Here is a 17,788-nt window from a genome sequence, read left to right as displayed (position 1 = left end):
ATCAGGCGTTACTTTGCGGAAATCCATGCTAATTAAAGCTATAAACATTACTTTGCTAATCCGCGAGAAAATAACGTGTTAGTCAATCAGTGCTAACCCGTTATACTTACTTGCGTATTTTTACATGCAATTAATGTTGCCACCCTCCCACCGTAAAAATTTATACGCAAATAAATATAACAACCCACCACCAAAAGTACAAAACTCGGCACGTGTTTCGCCTCTCTACGAGGCATCCTCAGGAGATGCTGGAGATGTTGACGGTCTGACACCCGATAACTGACTTCACTTCAGTTGACTTCAGCAGTAGTACTTTAGTAGAAGAGAGGCGAAACACTTATACTTTTGGTGGTGGGTGGTTATATTTATTTGCGTATCTATTTTTGCGGTGGGAGGGTGGGAACATTAATTGCATGTAAAAATACGCAAGTAAGTATAACGGGTTAGCACTGATTGACTAAGACGTCATTTTCTCGCGGATTAGCAAAGTAATATTTTTTGCTTTAATGAGTTATTATTTGCTTGCTTCGCTGTGCAAGATGTGTTTGCTGATGATTGTATATTTAAACAATACCATCACATTTTATGATCGTGTATGGAGTAGCTATACGTGATGTATTTTAAAGACAAGTAACTTCAAATTATGTGAGCGAAAGATGCATCATTTGAATAGATTACATTAAAAAGTTCATATTGACGTGACAATGACAGATATGTACAATATAATAAAGTACTACCTATCTATAAATAATGCCATTACGTGTGTATGATCTGTCTGTATGAGCTTGGAAGACTGGGGCTATCTTAAAGATAATCTCATTTAATATACACTATCTGACAGATAGCTTACTCTATAGTAGCCCAAATTTATTAACAATTCTACCTAATTATTTAATTAAGCTTAAAAACTACGTTTGTCGAGCAGAATACGGTCTAAATATGAAAATTGACATCATCAATATGATTACATCGTTAAGTATTATCACAAGGTTCTTTTCTATATTCAATCGTATACCAATGTAAATACGGCTGAATTTTAAACTTTGTGACGTTCAGAGCATATTCTGCGCAACAAACATCTAAAGCCTACGTCATTCGTACTATCGATTTATACAAAGCGATTCGACATATTTCGGGTCCATTTCATCAATTTCACGCCCCTTCGTTTCCGGCACGAAAAGAATAACAAATAGGAGACACAAGACAGAAAGACCAGCATACAACCAGAACAAGCCATACAAGCCTATATGTTCCTGGAAATCTGCTGCCGTCTTCACGTTCATGAAGCCACAAAAATGACTGAAGCTGGTAGCTAAAGCGCTCCCCGTACTCCTATACTCCAGAGGAAATAGTTCTCCTACTAATAGTGAAGATATGGGGCTGATGCCGAGAGAAAAAGCAATGGTAAGCGTCAGAACGCAGAGTAAAGGAATCCAGTCATATGATCCGGAGTCAACATTACTACTCGTCAAGATTACATCTTGGTAGTAAGCGTACGATCCAAATCCAGCTAACGCTAGCGACATCATTGCCCCGCTTATAAGTAAAAGTGGTAGTCTTCCTACATGGTCTATCAGCATCCCTGATAGGCACGATGCTAGAAGCTGGACTACGCTAGTAGCTATAGCACCTCCGTGAGGACTTAGGACTCTCAAAGTCTTCCTGAACCAATTAACAGCGTAGAAGTTAAAAGCGTGAGCGGCCGTGAATCTTTGGAAGAACATAAGACCACAGGTTATTAAGACTGGTCTGGTTAATCTCTTTGATAGAAGAGCCTTCAGCTTCCCACCATCATGGCATCGCTTACTGGCGAGTATGTTTGTTCTAATAGTGACTAACTCCTGCCTGACATCTGCGTCCGGTCCTCTTAACCATTGTAAGGCACTTGAAGCTTCTTCCTCCTTTCCTCTTAAGAGTAAAGAGGATGGAGTCTCTGGTATGAAGAGTAAAGCAAAGAAGAGTAGCACTGGTGCTGAGGCGACGACTAAAGCGAGCTGATGCCATTCCAAATAGGCCCCTAAAGAGTAGGAGATGAGGATGCCTATTTGACTGAGGATCTTGAGCACGGAGCTCAGGCAGCCTCTGATGTCTGGGACGGCGATTTCAGTGACGTATACCTGTGAACAAAGAAAGTTATATTTAGTGATTTATTCATATTTACTTTTGATAAAATAGCCATAAATATTGGAGTAAATAAGATATTCTAATTAATTTAGGTATCTGAATTCGACACTTTCATGGGCTTATTTTGGTCACTTTTTTATTAGAGGTATATATTTTGATAGCGATTATTTAATTAACATTTAGCATCAGCTTCTCTGCAGAGATACTTTGCAGAATGTTCGAACTTCGAAGTTTTTTTCGTTAGGTTTTTTTTGACTACCGCGTGAAACTATTTATTTGTAATTTACTATAATATTCTATTAAAACTGCATCGCTGCTGCATCTTCGTGGCAACGCGGCGAGCGTGTTGGGCTCCTTTGCATCTGGAGGGACTCGGGGCGAATTTCGTTAATAAGTTTTGTGTAATTAAGAATACTGAGATTGTTTTGTTGTAATTTGAAGATATTGAAATGCGATATTATTAATTAATTAATTTTATGTTTAGGTATTGATTCCGATGTGTTCTTTATATTTTTTCTGGTTTTGACATGTTGTTTAATTTTATTGTAATTTAATTTTCTTTTTAATTTTAAGATGTGGACATGTATTTTAATTTTAATTTGAACTGTAAAATATATTTTATCAAAATAAATTGTTTTAGGATTAAAACTGACAAAATATATATTGCCCAAAACGGAAAAATAAAAGAAACATTTAAATATTCAATGCTAAAATTCGTTCAGCTCATGAACAAAACCCAGGTGAGCCAAAGCGGGCGCTTCACAAAAACGTTTTACATAAAAATAACTTGTCGAAACAATACCTATTAGCGACAAAATAAAATTTCGCATTAAATGTGACAAATTTTGACAGAAAGATTTACAAGCTCGTAATAAAAAACTATGTATCTACACCGAATTAAGTCTGACGTTTAATACTAAAAAAACTAGAATAGTATAATTGGGTGGATCAACTTTTTTTGTTTTGTTATCCTGTCCCGTTGTCCAAGGGACAACAGAGGCACAGTTTGTTTGAAGAGACGTTGTATGTCGTTCTATTAACATGCTTAGTAGGGGGCCCATTATGGACATTGGTTATAACGAGCACAAAAACGCAAGTTTGATACATTTAAGTACCATAAAATCAGTATTTCAATGAACTTTTGTCCCCTGGACAACTAATCGTAACCATGGCAACGAGTGACGCTAAAAAGTTGATTCTCCCATTTATGCTCTAGGGCGTTCTTGAATCCTCCTTATGCTATTAACTTTCTTAACTTGACTACCATTTCGTATGTATCTCTCTCAGTTGCTTAAAGGTTAGCTAGAAGAGATCCCTAAAAGGGATAAGTTCGCCTTTGTAAACATTTACTGTATTCTTCCTGTGTTATGTACTTGTTTTGTGCAATAAGTGTTTACTACTACTACTCCTAACTTTTACATACAGGCAATAAGTCACATCCAGCTAACTTAAATTTAGGTGTTAGTTAAGTTAGACTCAATATATGAATTTCATATATGATATATGATAATACATATTATAATAGTCTAGTAGGAAAATATAAAGAGAATGGTATCAGAATGGCTGTCCTGTTAATCGGAAAAAATGCTTCTTAATCTTAATGACCTTATCACATACTTTCTAATATTAATTTAATAGTAATTGTCAAGTAAATAATTCAATGGAGATATAGGTAATGAATGTAGTGATAAATAAGGAAAGAACTGATAAAACAACAGTATTTTCTAAGTACCGTATCAAGTACAGATCGTGGAAAACGTGCCATTAACGCTATTATGCGTATTTGTCATTCATTTGTGATCGAACTTTTTACTCGTTGCTCCGGAAACCGCTGAGTTTCACAGCCGTATGCGAGCGTTAACGTTTTTAACCCTAACTGATTCTAATTGCGATTATTTAAGACAATGGCGGGAACTTGCAACCGACGACATCGGTAATATAATGAAAATTGTATTCGGAACGTGTGATAAATCAATCGAGTGTCAAACTTAACCGTTGATAATCGTTTGTCTTCCTGATTCGTTCGTTCGTTAAAATAAGACAAAATTAAACAAACGGCCCGATGCGACAAAATCGAAGACAATTTCGTGCTTCGTATTTGACACGTAAACGAGATGGCGCTGTACGGCTCCATGCATTTTGCGTTAACTCTGATTGTCAGAAGTTGACGTTTGACCATTCAGTGACAGCAAAACATATGGCGCAGTACCGCGCCATCTGTTTTGGATGTCTAAATAAGGGGTACGTTTTTTTCTTAGTAAAGTCTAGTTTCTCTATTGCAATGAATTCTCTTTGCTTCTACTCACTCTCTTTACTCTGTTTGTTACTGATTACCAAAGGAAACTAGTGCCAGACATATATATTATACAACGTGTTACACCAGCCGCTGAAAGTGGGTTGGGTACACGTGCTATGTTCAAGACCAGAGGCAGTAATTTTTCCAATTTAAAATTTCTAAACTTAATAGCATCGTTCGCAGACGTTAACGTATCGTAACTGGTGAATTTCCAATATGACTTGGAACTCCGGTAGCTGCTTAAGAAGTGTAACGTTCTTACGGTAGATGTCGCTAAGGTCCCCTAGACCCATATGGTAGAAAATTTGCTGGCTATGGAAGAGGTCTTGTTGGCTCAGTTGGCAGAGCGCTGGAGTATCGATCCAGAGAGGCCGTGAGTTCAAGTCTCATGAGGGCAGTAATTTTTCCACTTATAATTTATTCTTAACAAAGGTTTGTAAAACGTCTTATGGATAAGGGAGTCAGCCACTCCGTTGCGTATTACCACCACCACCACCACCGGTCCGTCTGCGTTTGCATTATCTTTTCACACCAGTGAAAGACAGAAAAATACACAAAAGTATCTTATTCGAATTAAAAAAACGGAATAGATACATCGATAAAAAAACGAGCGCAAGAGACGAGCAGCTGGCGCGGAATCTACTTATAATTCGGAACCATATCGAGTTTTTTCGGAAATGCATATATGCACCCCGGTTCTCCGCACCTCTCTCAGCTCCTACACATTCACTGACGATGTTAAGAAGATAGTATTTGCATCGCGAACAACCCCTTTATTTAAAAAAAAGTTTAGTGTAAGAGGTAAACATACAACATACCTGTGTAATCATAGATATACAGGACACCAACATCCCTCCACAGAATGATGTTATGGAGATCATGTCGACCCCAGTAGACAGCGCAGTGGCCAGCCAAGTCAACGTATAGGGGAGGGCGGCAGCTAACAGCACAGATCGTCGACCCAACCGCATGGCCAGACCGCCGATCACTCCACCGAAAAGTGCACCTGAGGACAAAGAAGAACTTATTAGATAGATGAATAAGCTTTGGATTTTATATAGAAAGAGAAAAACTTAATTGGAATAAATGTTGTTCAATGTCTTTCCCAGTTTTGTTTTGATTTCGGTGGATAGCGGAACTGGTATAAATATTTAACTGGAAAATATTATTAGTAGCTAAGGGTCAGCATTGTATTTTTTGTTTTGATGCTCGTCACGAAATTTTACGTAGCATTGGCATCTACGCATTGGTTTCAGGTTATCGGTTAACGCATATGTATATATGTACCAAATTTTGGTACCTGGTTCGCAAACATTCTATTTCAACTTTCGAAGACAATTTATGTAGCAGACTTGCACTAAACTTAAGGTGCATTGGGATAACTTCGTCAACGGGGTAATTTTGAAAATCGCAAATATCTACTAAATTAGAAGCACTTCATACTTTGGCAAAACTCATGCCACTGCAACGCTTATCAAGACTTTTTGCTTGCTGTTGCAATAGTATTGGTGATTTTTAAAGTTACCGCAAAGCACCTAACCTCTACATTATTAAAGAGGCTAGGAAGCAGGATAAGTCCAAATAATTTAACCAAGCGCTAAAAGCTTTTTGAGAATTTATTTACATACCTTAGTTATGTCCAAGCTTCATTCCCCTTAAAAGCATTTATTTCTGTAACTCTGAATCTTAACATACGACTAACTGCCATCAGATTGATACCCTAATAAAGACAACTTTCATCGCATCACGTGGCAATCTCGGCGATCTGCATCCGTAAACCGTATGCCCGTGGTTGGCAAATAAGCCTATCAATGGTCGGGCGCGTTCTGCTCAAGAATTTTTGTACCACATAGGTGGCAAATAGGCATACGGCTCGCTTGATGATAAGCGGTCGGAATAGCCTTTAGACGCCTGCAACTCCAGGAGTGTAAAACGGGACCCTATTACTAAGACTCCGATGTCCGTCCGTTTGTCTGTCTGTTTGTCCGTCTGTCACCAGGCTTTATGTTATGAACCGACCTAGTTATGACGGTACAGTTGAAATTTTTACAGATAGTGTATTTCTGTTGCCGGTATAACAACAAATACTGAAAAACAGAATAATATAAATATTTAAGGATGGAGGAAGTGGCTCCCATACAACACACATGATTTTTTGCTGTTTTTATAGATAATGGTACGGAACCCTTCGTGCGCGAGTCCGACTCGCACTTGGCCGGTTTTTTGAAGAACGCCATTCTATAGTCCTTCGAGAAAATCCCTTCGAGTATCGACACCATGGGAGGAACAACTTTATTCGTGACCAGTTGCTGTCAATCATTTTGTTAGACATTGAGAATTATATTATATGTAGTACTGTATCTTTATTATCTTAGACATTTGCAGTCTATTCGCGATAATCGGAACATCGCAGACACAAATAAACGCCGTCGCCGCCGCTCTAAATATACACTGAGCGCATTTTTCGGCCGTTTCGCCTCATCGGTTAGTCGATTGATTTGTGGCGTTCCGGATTGAATAATTGGTATAGTTGAGGAGCTGAATGCCACCCACTTGTATGGTATCTGGTCTAGGCATTCAGACATAGTTAAACTACATTGCGAGATGTGTAGATAACTTCGAGAAAGTAGTGATAGATGACGGGAAGTCTCCGGGGAGATAAACTGTACAAGATAAGTTAATGACAGTTAGCAATTATCTACAATTCAGTAGGTATCACTAACCTAAACCAATAAATGCATTGCTAACTACATTTTCAATTTAAGTTCCGTCCAAACAACGGGTCAGGTTATGACGGTGGTTCAACTGATTGGTGATCAACTGACATAAACTTCTTTTAATCTTTAAAATAAATAGTTATTAGTGGAATTGCAGTGTTTTTGGTAGTGTGGAGAGTAATTGGTGTATTAAAAACTGCTTAAAGCGTATGTTATTGATCGTTTTGAAGTGGTGAACGTTTTAGCGATGTCGTGTATACTTGAGATTCTACCTAAAGTTTCACCTAGATACACACGAATTAACTGCAACTTATACGTCCTCATGTCTCGCCGCGACAAATATCAAATATCAAATATCAGCAAATAGGCCACAGGGGCACTTTTACATGTCCATTTTTACAAACAATAAAAATTACAAAGAAAACAATTACAGATATGGAATCGATGAAATAATAAATACTTTATTAGAGATGTATACTGTCTCTAAATGTCAAATTAACGACGATACCTAAAGCAATCTCCCAAATTGAAATCAACGGTAATGCAACCCTTCGGCAATATATCACGTCAGGCATCAATTACACGTCGCAATTGTTTTTACATTCTACTGTCTTTTGTTGGACACCAAGTATTTAGGTTGCCACCGAAATAAACTGTGCGTTTTGTCTGATTTCGGTGGTAATGGTTTAACTGGATTGAATTGTTTTCTGACTTTAATTTATTTGTTTAAAACTGTGTTTTCTTCTATTTTCAGAGATTTATCAGGTTAGGAATCAATTACACATATGAATTGTTCTTACATTCTACTGTCACATTCTAGGGCACTCAAATGTTAAATTTAGATTGCCACGGATAAACACTGCAGTTTTGTTTTCAAGTTGTCGTCTGGTTTTGGTGACAGTGTACTAACAGATTCGGGATGTATTCTGACTTGAATTTCTTGGTTGCGTTTCGGTCTTCTATTTTCAGATATTTCTCATGTTAGGAATTCAATACACGTCTAAATTGTTTTTATACTCGCCTGTCTTTTGTTAGACAGTTAATTATTTAGGTTGCTACCTATAACTGTGCTTTTTGTGTTTTGTTTGATTTCGGTGCTCGTGTTTGAACGGATTCGGATTGTTTTCTGGCTTCAATATCTTTATTAAAAATATGTTCTATTTTCAGATATATATCATAGAAGGCATTAATTACACGTTGCAATATTTCTTACATTTTATCTCCTGTCATTGGTTGGACAGTCAAGTACTACAGACGGCACTTCTCCTCGCGCGTCGCCTATCAGCCATGCACGAAGTGCGTAGTGAACTGACTAACATTTGAACTTTATTTGACTGACACGTTCATGTTATTTGAAATCTGTCAACTGTCAAATAACTATCGTGTTCTTACCGTCAGTCAAGCGCCACATTCAATTCCGGGTTTCGCTCCGTCTGGTGACAGCCGTCATTCGCAACTCGCGCTAATACGAGCTTATTCTACGTCTTACGAGGTACAATACAGATTTATTCTTCATTTAGGCATTTTATAGGCTTATGTATTTCGAAAAGGGAAACTACTACCGGGTCTAACTATGCACTTGTGACCTGTACCCCTAGTGTAATTTTAGTCGATAGCGAAACGTGACGTACGCGTTTGCGTTAAGTCTCATTTTGTATGGGTTTTTGAACAGCGCGCCAAGCGGGACGTTTTGGAAAGTCAAAAATCTCATACAAAATGACACTTAACGCAAACGCGTACGTCACGTTTCGCTGTCGAAAATATTTACACTAGGGGTACTGGAGCCTAGCCAAGATGACAATGACAATCGTTGACGGAAAACGTCGATCAAAACTTAAACAATGTAGGTATGGAAATAAAGTGAAGTCCAATAGAATTTTTTTTTTTTTATGGTAGAGGAGGCAAACGAGCAGACGGATCACCTGATGGTAAGCGATTACCGCCGCCCATGGACACCTGCAACACCAGAGGGGTTGTAAGTGCGTTGCCGGCCTTTAAGATGGGAGTATGCTCTTTTCTTGAAGGTTTGAAGGTCGTATCGGTCCGGAAATACCGCAGGCGACAGTTCATTCCACAGTTTAGCTGTGCGAGGCAGAGGGGTGAAATTTACCTTCAATACTTCGTAATCACGCACTGTTTGACGACAATCATGATCTTATCGACAATTTATATAATTAAATATTTTATTTGTATAATTATTTTGTTAAAATATATGTTAGTTAATAATATTTCAGTGAAATCAACCTTCATAAAAATTTGCCATGTGTTAAATGCCAAGAAAACCTGTCATATTTTTTTTTACAAGCTTTTATTTAACTTGCAATGTATTTATTATTGTACGGGTCAAATCTTGCAAGTTAAATTTGATCCACTTCCAGATTTCCAATGAAGCTGAAAATTTGCATACATATGTACCTATAAGTCTGCAGCGGTATCATGGTCGCATTTTTATCACCTGTCACGTCATGCGTCACTTTCGCACTTACATACTTGTTAGAACGTGACAGGCATGATGACAAATGATAAAGAGCCGACCATCTTAGCCTTACTGGTGACAATGCAATAATATTTCAGTTTATAATTTATATAGTAGTGTTTCTACTTGAAATAAAAACAAATTAAAATATTTTCAGAAAATAATATATTTTGTTCTCATACTTCTAATAGGACGCGAATGGTTTGATATTTTCTTATATATTTTATTTGCAAGCAAAATGCTTGGCTGTCGGGGCATGATGTTTACTTTTAAAATAGACTGATCAAGAGCAAATATTCAAACATTCCGGCGAGGCAGCTGTAAATTTAAATAAAGTGGAATTCACATTTAGATAAAGTTAACTGACGTTTACGGGCGTGTAATTTTTGTTTTGTTTTGTTTTAAACATTTTGAAATTCTTTGGATCTGAAAAAAAACACATTCCCGTGTACCACGTAAAAACTATTTATAAATAAATAAATCTAAGAAAACACAGTTCTATAGGATTTTTATAAAGTAAATTTTAAATCATTTATATAATTTAGTTTATTTTTTATAAAATTTTACTACTTATTAATGTCGCAAGAAGAAATATCACACAACATAGTCAACCCTAAAATATTTTTCGCCACATCAGCTCGTAAAGGCTCTCTTCAATGTTCAAAAATGAATGAGAAAGAAAGTTGCATTTTATCCACAAGAGTAACAAAGTAGTCTGATTCTAATTTTTAGTTGTTTACTCATGCTGGCTGGTAGAATTGATTTTAAGTGATGATTTCAAACAACATATATTTAATAACGTTCATTTAGATTTGATTTGTAATGCTTCTAAAGGGGTACGAGTAAAACATCAACTTTGCCCCCATGTAAGACAATAGATATTTGTATGTGGCAAGTGATTCTAAAAATGCAATTTTGAGCGTCGGGAGGGTTTCAAGGTTAACAAACTTTGCTTCAGAGTGTTTTCTGCCACGCCAATGTGAGAAAAATCTAACGTTTTAAATTACAGATCAAATTCAAATGAACGTCTTATTAAATATCTGTCATTCAAAATTGTCACTTAGAAGTCAATTTTATCAGCCAACATGAGCAAAAAACTCAAAATTTGCATCAAATTAGTTTGCCACACATGTGGTTAATTTGCAACTTTCTGATCAGTTTAAGGAGTTCAAATAGAGCCTTTACTAGATGGTGTGATGAAAATAACTATGTGTTTTATATTTAAGGGGCCCTAGGTTATGAAGGCGGAGTTTTTAAAAATCGTAATACTTTTTTAGGTAACAATACGGTTGTCAAAAATGTTTAAAGCAATCCTGAGCATTATCTCTAAGGATTTCAGCGATTTGAATCCTGATTTTTTAATTTCGCTTGATAGAAAAAAAAACACGAACATAGGTCTAAAAGGCTCTTTAAAATTTTTACAATTTAAGCACAAAAGCTGTAAATATGAAAAAATGCTTCTGAAAATGCGCAATTTTATTTTTGAGGAAACAGCGAATACCTAAACAATAAATCAAAACTCAAAAAATATGATATCCGCAATCTCGACAACGCACATATATCTCGCACGCTTAGCGAAAGTGGGAAAAGAACACGCACCTACGGGGCCTTAAAGAAATTGCACCAAATGTCAAATGCAAAATTATTTCGCAAGTGTTTTATTTCTAGCGCCGTACTGGTCTACTGGGGCCTATTTCTCGCACGGTATAGCCTAATATTATTAGTCCACGAACTGTCAAGTCGTATGGGTTACCATGGCAACACACTCATAATATTAGAATAATACCGTTCGAGAAATTGGCCGCTGGTCTACTGGGGCCTATTTCTCGAACGGTATTAGATTTTGGAGTGCAAATAGAGCCTTTACTAGATTTGACGACCAGTTTGGCCTAGTGGGTAGTGACCCTGCCTACGAAGCCGATGGTCCCGGGTTCATATCCTGGTAAAGGCATTTATTCGTGTGATGAGCATGGATATTTGTTCCTGAGTCATCGGTGTTTTCTATGTATTTAAGTATTTATAAATATTTATATATTATATATATCGTTGTCTAAGTACCCTCAACACAAGCCTTATTGAGCTTACTGTGGGACTTAGTCAATTTGTGTACTAATGTCCTATAATATTTATTTATTTATTTATTAGACTAATATTATTAGTCCACTAACTGTGAAGTCGTATGGGTTGCCATGGTAACATACTAATAATATTAGACTAATACCATTCGAGAAATGGGCCCCATGTATGATTTATAGTAAATCCGCTAAGAGCTACCCTGGCATGTAAACAAAACGAGTGTATTTCGAGCGGGTTGGTCGTTTATTTGTGTCTGGATGATGATAGTCAGAGTTTCCTTCGAGACGAGATTTATGATGGAGAGATGTTTTGCCGAGTGCAGTGGTGGATTATAGAAATGTTTATTGAGTGCTTATATTTGATTTCGATACCTATTTGTTTATAGCTAAAGAAAGAGGTAATAGTTACAGAAAGCGACAAACTAAAGTTACATCATTATCGATTGTCCTCTTGGCTACAGTCCCTGAGGGCTGAGTTCCGTACCATTACGCCAAAACGGCAAAAAATCACGTTTTTTGCATTGCTCCAGTCCAGCCATTTAAATATTTATTTTATTCTGTTTTTAGTATTTATAGCGGCGACAGAAGTGGAAATTTCAACTGTTTAGCTATCACGGTTCATGAGATACAGCCTGGTGACAGCCAGACAGACGGACGGACACGGACTGTGGAATCTTAGTAGTAGGGTCTCGTTTTTACCCTTTGGGTACGGAACCCCAAAAAATGAATCGAGATGACAGATTCAACAGAAAAAATTGGCTGTGACATAATCGGACAGCCAGACGGACATGACGAATCTATAAGGGTTCCGTTTTTTGCCATTTGGCTACGGCACCCTAAAAAGCTACTATTTCCATATATTAACTTTATATTTAACTTTCGATTGACATTTTCTATGCACGATCTTGGCTAGGCCCCTTTGAAAAAAAAAATGTACCTACTCTCATTCATTTTGTTTTGCGTGTCGTGAACCGATTATTAACATTTTTTAACACCCAACGCAAAAAGAGGGGTGCTATATGCCAATGTCTGTCTATCTGTATGTGGCATTGTAGCTCTCCAACGGATGGGCCGATTTTGATGCGGTTTTTTTTTACTTGAAAGCGAGATTTATTGCAGTGGTTCTTAACTATGTTTCATAGAAATCGATCCAGCAGTTTGAAGAGTATCAGCTCGTTTCCAAAGAGAAAAAAAATACATAAATTAAATATATTTATGTTTTCTGTCTGTGTAGCATCTGATATTATGATATTTTTTATGGACTGGATTTGTGTAATATCTCCGATATGTATTAATTTGGCTATTAAATTCATACGCCGGGAGCGAGTAATATATCAAATGGTCCACTTATGCTTTTACGCAATTTATGTCGATATTATACAATACTGAATACGTTGTCCAATATATCATAATAAAAGTTGAAGATCTTTTAATGGCATAAAATAATATTGAAAACACATAGACTTGAAAAAAACAAACGAACACTAAACATAAAAAAACAATACAGTGCCCCTAGTGTAAATTTAGTCGATAGCGAAACGTGACGTACGCGTTTGCGTTAAGTCTCATTTTGTATGGGTTTTTGAACAGCGCGCCAAGCGGGACGTTTTGGAAAGTCAAAAATCTCATACAAAATGACACTTAACGCAAACACGTACGTAACGTTTCGCTGTCGAAAATATTTACACTAGGGGTACAGGTCCAACAATAGGTAAGTGAACGTTTAAAAAAAAATGAAAACCTGATCCTCATAGATCCTGATCTTCTTGGGTTTTTCCAACTCAGAATCAGTAGTTTATTTGAATAACCTGATGCCAAAAAGTCCCAAAAATTTATATGAAAATTTTATTTTTATTTTCATTTCGTCACCCAAAGTGAAAAAAATTCACACTAAAACATGACGCAATGGAACGGACATTTGGGGACATCTTTTTTTATTGGCAGGATGGAGAAGACGATTCTGATTAGAATGAGCCAAAATCCAGATTTATAAGGTTTTCAGTATTTTTTAGAAAATGCCCAAATACCTGATTCAAAATAAATTGAACCGAAACACCTTGCCTTAACTGTTTCAACTTTAACTCACTTCCTTTATAAAAGAGGACATTTTATTTACAATAATAATATACATAATGGATACAAATGATTACTATAACTAGCTTTAATCTAAAATAGGCCCTTGAGGCATTGCACCAGGGTTGCTAGCGCCGTTTCCTCGTTGTATCGCAATACTGATACGTTGTGCGAGGAAGCCGCCAGCACTTCGGTCACCAGTTACGTCAAACAGACGCTTCGCGATTTCTGCAAAAAACTTGTGCGCGCTGGGACCCCAGGGACCTAGAGTTTCAACGCCAAACGGTACAAAATGGTACACTCTACCGATGCTCTTATGTATCCTTTATTAAATATTCACTTCTGTTTTAAAATAATTATTTCCTCTCTAAATAACGATTCTGACAATAACATTAACCGATCACCAAACACGGAAAACATACGAACGCGTTTACATAAACGCTCAATTCATACAACCACCATTTCAATAATATATTTGTGTAATGGCCTCTCCCATCGTCACCGATAATCTCACGTGATTTACAATACATTGCGGCATTTGGTTGATCGATTGGTTTCGTTGCTCCTACTTAGCCAGCAATTATCTTAAATTGCAATTCGTTGCAATGTCTGAAGAAGTCTTAGATATTAGAGAAACTAAGCTTTCTATGATCGCTGTAATCGGTTATATATGTTTAACATTAACTTTAACACGTACCGTTTAGTGGTTTGACTCTCTCTCTAATAATATATATAATAACCATTTATTTATTTAAATTTTATTGCACATCATAAAAGGTACAAATGGCGGACTTATGGCCTCATGTCATCCTCTATCAGTAGAACCTATAGGGTCAAACAGTAAATGTGCATAATTATGCAATGGGTCCAGTGAGAAGCGTTTAGAAGCAATCAAGTAATACAGCGAGCTATGGAGAGGGCTATGCTCGGAGTTCCTCTACGCGATCGAATCAGAAATGAGGAGATCCGTAGACAAACTAAAGTCACCAACATAGCCCACCGGATTAGCAAAAAGCTGAAGTGGCAATGGGCAGGCCACATTGCACGCAGAGAAGATGGCCGATGGGGTCGAAAAGTGCTCGAGTGGAGACCACGGACTAGCCAGCGCAGCGTACGACGACCACCCACAAGATGGACAGACGACCTTTTAAGGTCGCCGGAAGACGCTGGATGTGGGTCGCTACATGTGGAGGTCCAAGGGGGAGGCCTATGTTCAGCAGTGGACGTCTTATGGCTGAGATGATGATGATGATGATGAAGTAATACAGAATATTATATCTTTCATAATATATTTATATAGTGACATTTATTTATTTATTTAATGCACAATGAAGGTACAAATGGCGGACTTAATGCCTTAAGGCATTCTCTACCAGTCAACCAACAGGTTAAACTAGAAAGATTAAGTAGGTGCAGTGTCTTTTAAAGTAAATTATATAAGTAGAATATAATTATTTACAAAACTTATGAACAAATAATAAAAACAGAGCCATGTCACTGATTCATTTTAATCAACAACTTTATTGTAGGAACTATGAAAACTTTTGTAGCAAAATAATTTGCCATGTACACTTCCAATACTTTTTGCAACAAAATTGTAGCTTTTTTCAGACAATTATGATTTATCTACTTTGACGACCGGTTTGGCCTAGTGGGTCCCTGCCTACGAAGCTGATGGTCCCGGGTTCAAATCCTGGTAAGGGCATTTATTCGTGTGTTGAGCATGGATATTTGTTCCTGAGTCATGGATGTTTTCTATGTATTTAAGTATTTATAAATATTTATATATTATATATATCATTGTCTAAGTACCTTCAACACAAGCCTTATTGAGCTTACCGTGGGACTTAGTCAATTTGAGTAATAATGTCCTATAATATTTAGTTATTTATACTTAATATTCTTAGTAAACCTAAATTTGATTAAAAACGCTGTATAACTTTATCATTTATTATACAAGGTGCCCGTGAGCAGTGCGAGACATTTTAACTAAGCATTCCTGGTAATATTTAGAAACTAAAATGTCATATAAAATTTTCTGGATTAGGCCTAGTTTTAGAGATAATTAAATGTTTTTTTGAAATCATTCTTTCGCCATAAGTCGGTACAAAACACATTTTTGACTGCGGTATTGCCACTTTGAGGTCTAGTATCAACATACCTATTGATTGACCTCGAAAAATTAAAAAAATGTATTCGTGAGGCTACCCCCAAATAAAAAAACATCTAAGTTAATTTTAGGTTATGCGTTTATCAATAAAAATTACGTTTTCAAAAAAAGGGGAAAAAAAAAAATTTTTTTTTTTGTCGTATTTCACAAAAAGTCATATAACATTTTTTGCTTCTGTTGCCATCAGGAATGCACCGTTAAAATCTCTCGCAACGCTCACGGGCACCTTGTATTTGTAGACCTTAAATCTAACTTATAAATTCCTTTTAAGTATTAAAGTTTTAACCCCAATAAAACCCCAATGTGGCACTTTCAAGGCACTTTTACAATAATATTCCTCATTTACCACAGTCTGAGTGTGCCACTAAACAAAACAAGGTGCTTACTTCACAATCTAATGCCGATTGTGAAGTAAGCACCTTGTTTTGTTTTGTATGCACCAGTAACTCGGTATGCGCGGTACCTTGTATGTGTTGTACGACTTTGTCTCATTGAGCTATCTTTGTCTCAACCACACATAGGTAGGTATGTGTATTTCAGTCTCAAAACGTATAGGATTCAAAGGTATTGAACTGATGCGTACCTTTGAGCTATACTAACAGTTGATATGATGATGTATCGATTTATAGTGACTAGGTTAAATCGCTGGTGGCCTAGCGGTAAGAGCGTGCGACTTGCAATCCGGAGGTCGCGGGTTCAAACCCCGGCTCGTACCAATGAGTTTTTCGGAACTTATGTACGAAATATCATTTGATATTTACCAGTCGCTTTTCGGTGAAGGAAAACATCGTGAGGAAACCGGACTGATCCCAACAAGGCCTAGTTTACCCTCTGGGTTGGAAGGTCAGATGGCAGTCGCTTTCGTAAAAACTAGTGCCTACGCCAAATCTTGGGATTAGTTGTCAAGCGGACCCCAGGCTCCCATGAGCCGTGGCAAAATGCCGGGACAACGCGAGGAAGAAGAAGAAGGTTAAATCGCTTATGGTGTTTCTTTTTGGGGAAATTTATGTAGTCATAAATGTTTGTATTTTTTTATTTACATGTTTTACTGTGTGTTCAAATTGTCAATTACTGGCCACTCTTTAATAACTGGTCACCCTTCAATAATTAGCCATCTTATACTAAAATGAATTATGTGTATAGGTGAATATATGTAATTCATTTTTAGTATAAGGTGGCCAGTTATTAGAGTGGCCAGTGATTGACGATTTACCCTAGTTATCTGGTTTACAAGGGAGCAAAGTTGTTGTTTAACCGCTCGTGCTAATATTGATACTCGAGCGAGCGAAAGATCCCAAAATTGAAGTTTTAAAAGTGGGATGTAGAGAGTTTCAAGACACAAGGCTTAAACAAATTTTACCATTGAAACATCAAATTTTTCACCACACCAACGCGAGAGAATTACTAACTGTAAATCATCAAACAAAATGAAATCAGAACAAATCCTAATGAACGTTATATGGAGCGTGTATGAACTGTAGGGGGCAGCACAGGAGCCGTCAGATTTTTGGCGCGAGGCGTAAATGTGATGTTTATTGTTCCGATGTAGCCCACAAGATGGCAGAACCTACTATGCACAAGAAAACACGTGACGTGTAAATGTACATGTTTATGGTTCCGATTCAGGCCACAAGATGGCAGACCCTCCAACGCGCACGGTCCCTATTAAATATTTATCATTCAAACAGCCCAACTCGAACTTTATGATACATCAAACAATGTTAAAGATACGATATGGTTTAGATATGTCAGTGTCAAAAGTGACGTTATTTCAAACTAAAACGTCACACACTAACACTGATATATCTAGCCCATATCTTATCTTTAGAAAATGTTTGATGTATCTTAAATTTCGAG

At 37.0% G+C, this 17,788-nt stretch overlaps 1 protein-coding gene across 2 annotated transcripts in view; it reads right to left on the bottom strand.

Moving 5' to 3' along the window:
- Positions 1 to 380: 380 nt before the first annotated feature.
- Positions 381 to 17,788, bottom strand: part of LOC133516571 (facilitated trehalose transporter Tret1-like) — a 138,674-nt gene continuing 121,266 nt past the window's right edge. For both annotated transcript variants that reach the window (XM_061849568.1, XM_061849569.1), the window contains exons 4-5: positions 5,239 to 5,426; positions 381 to 2,117 (exon numbers count right to left, since the gene is read on the bottom strand). In XM_061849568.1, coding sequence (XP_061705552.1) covers positions 1,101 to 2,117; positions 5,239 to 5,426 — 1,205 coding nt within the window. In that variant the 3' untranslated portion in view covers positions 381 to 1,100. The remainder of the gene's footprint in view (positions 2,118 to 5,238; positions 5,427 to 17,788) is intronic.

Source organism: Cydia pomonella, chromosome 3 (assembly GCF_033807575.1).
Source record: "Cydia pomonella isolate Wapato2018A chromosome 3, ilCydPomo1, whole genome shotgun sequence".
In the NCBI taxonomy this organism is placed as follows: domain Eukaryota; kingdom Metazoa; phylum Arthropoda; class Insecta; order Lepidoptera; family Tortricidae; genus Cydia; species Cydia pomonella.
This window is presented reverse-complemented; position numbering and strand designations above follow the sequence as displayed.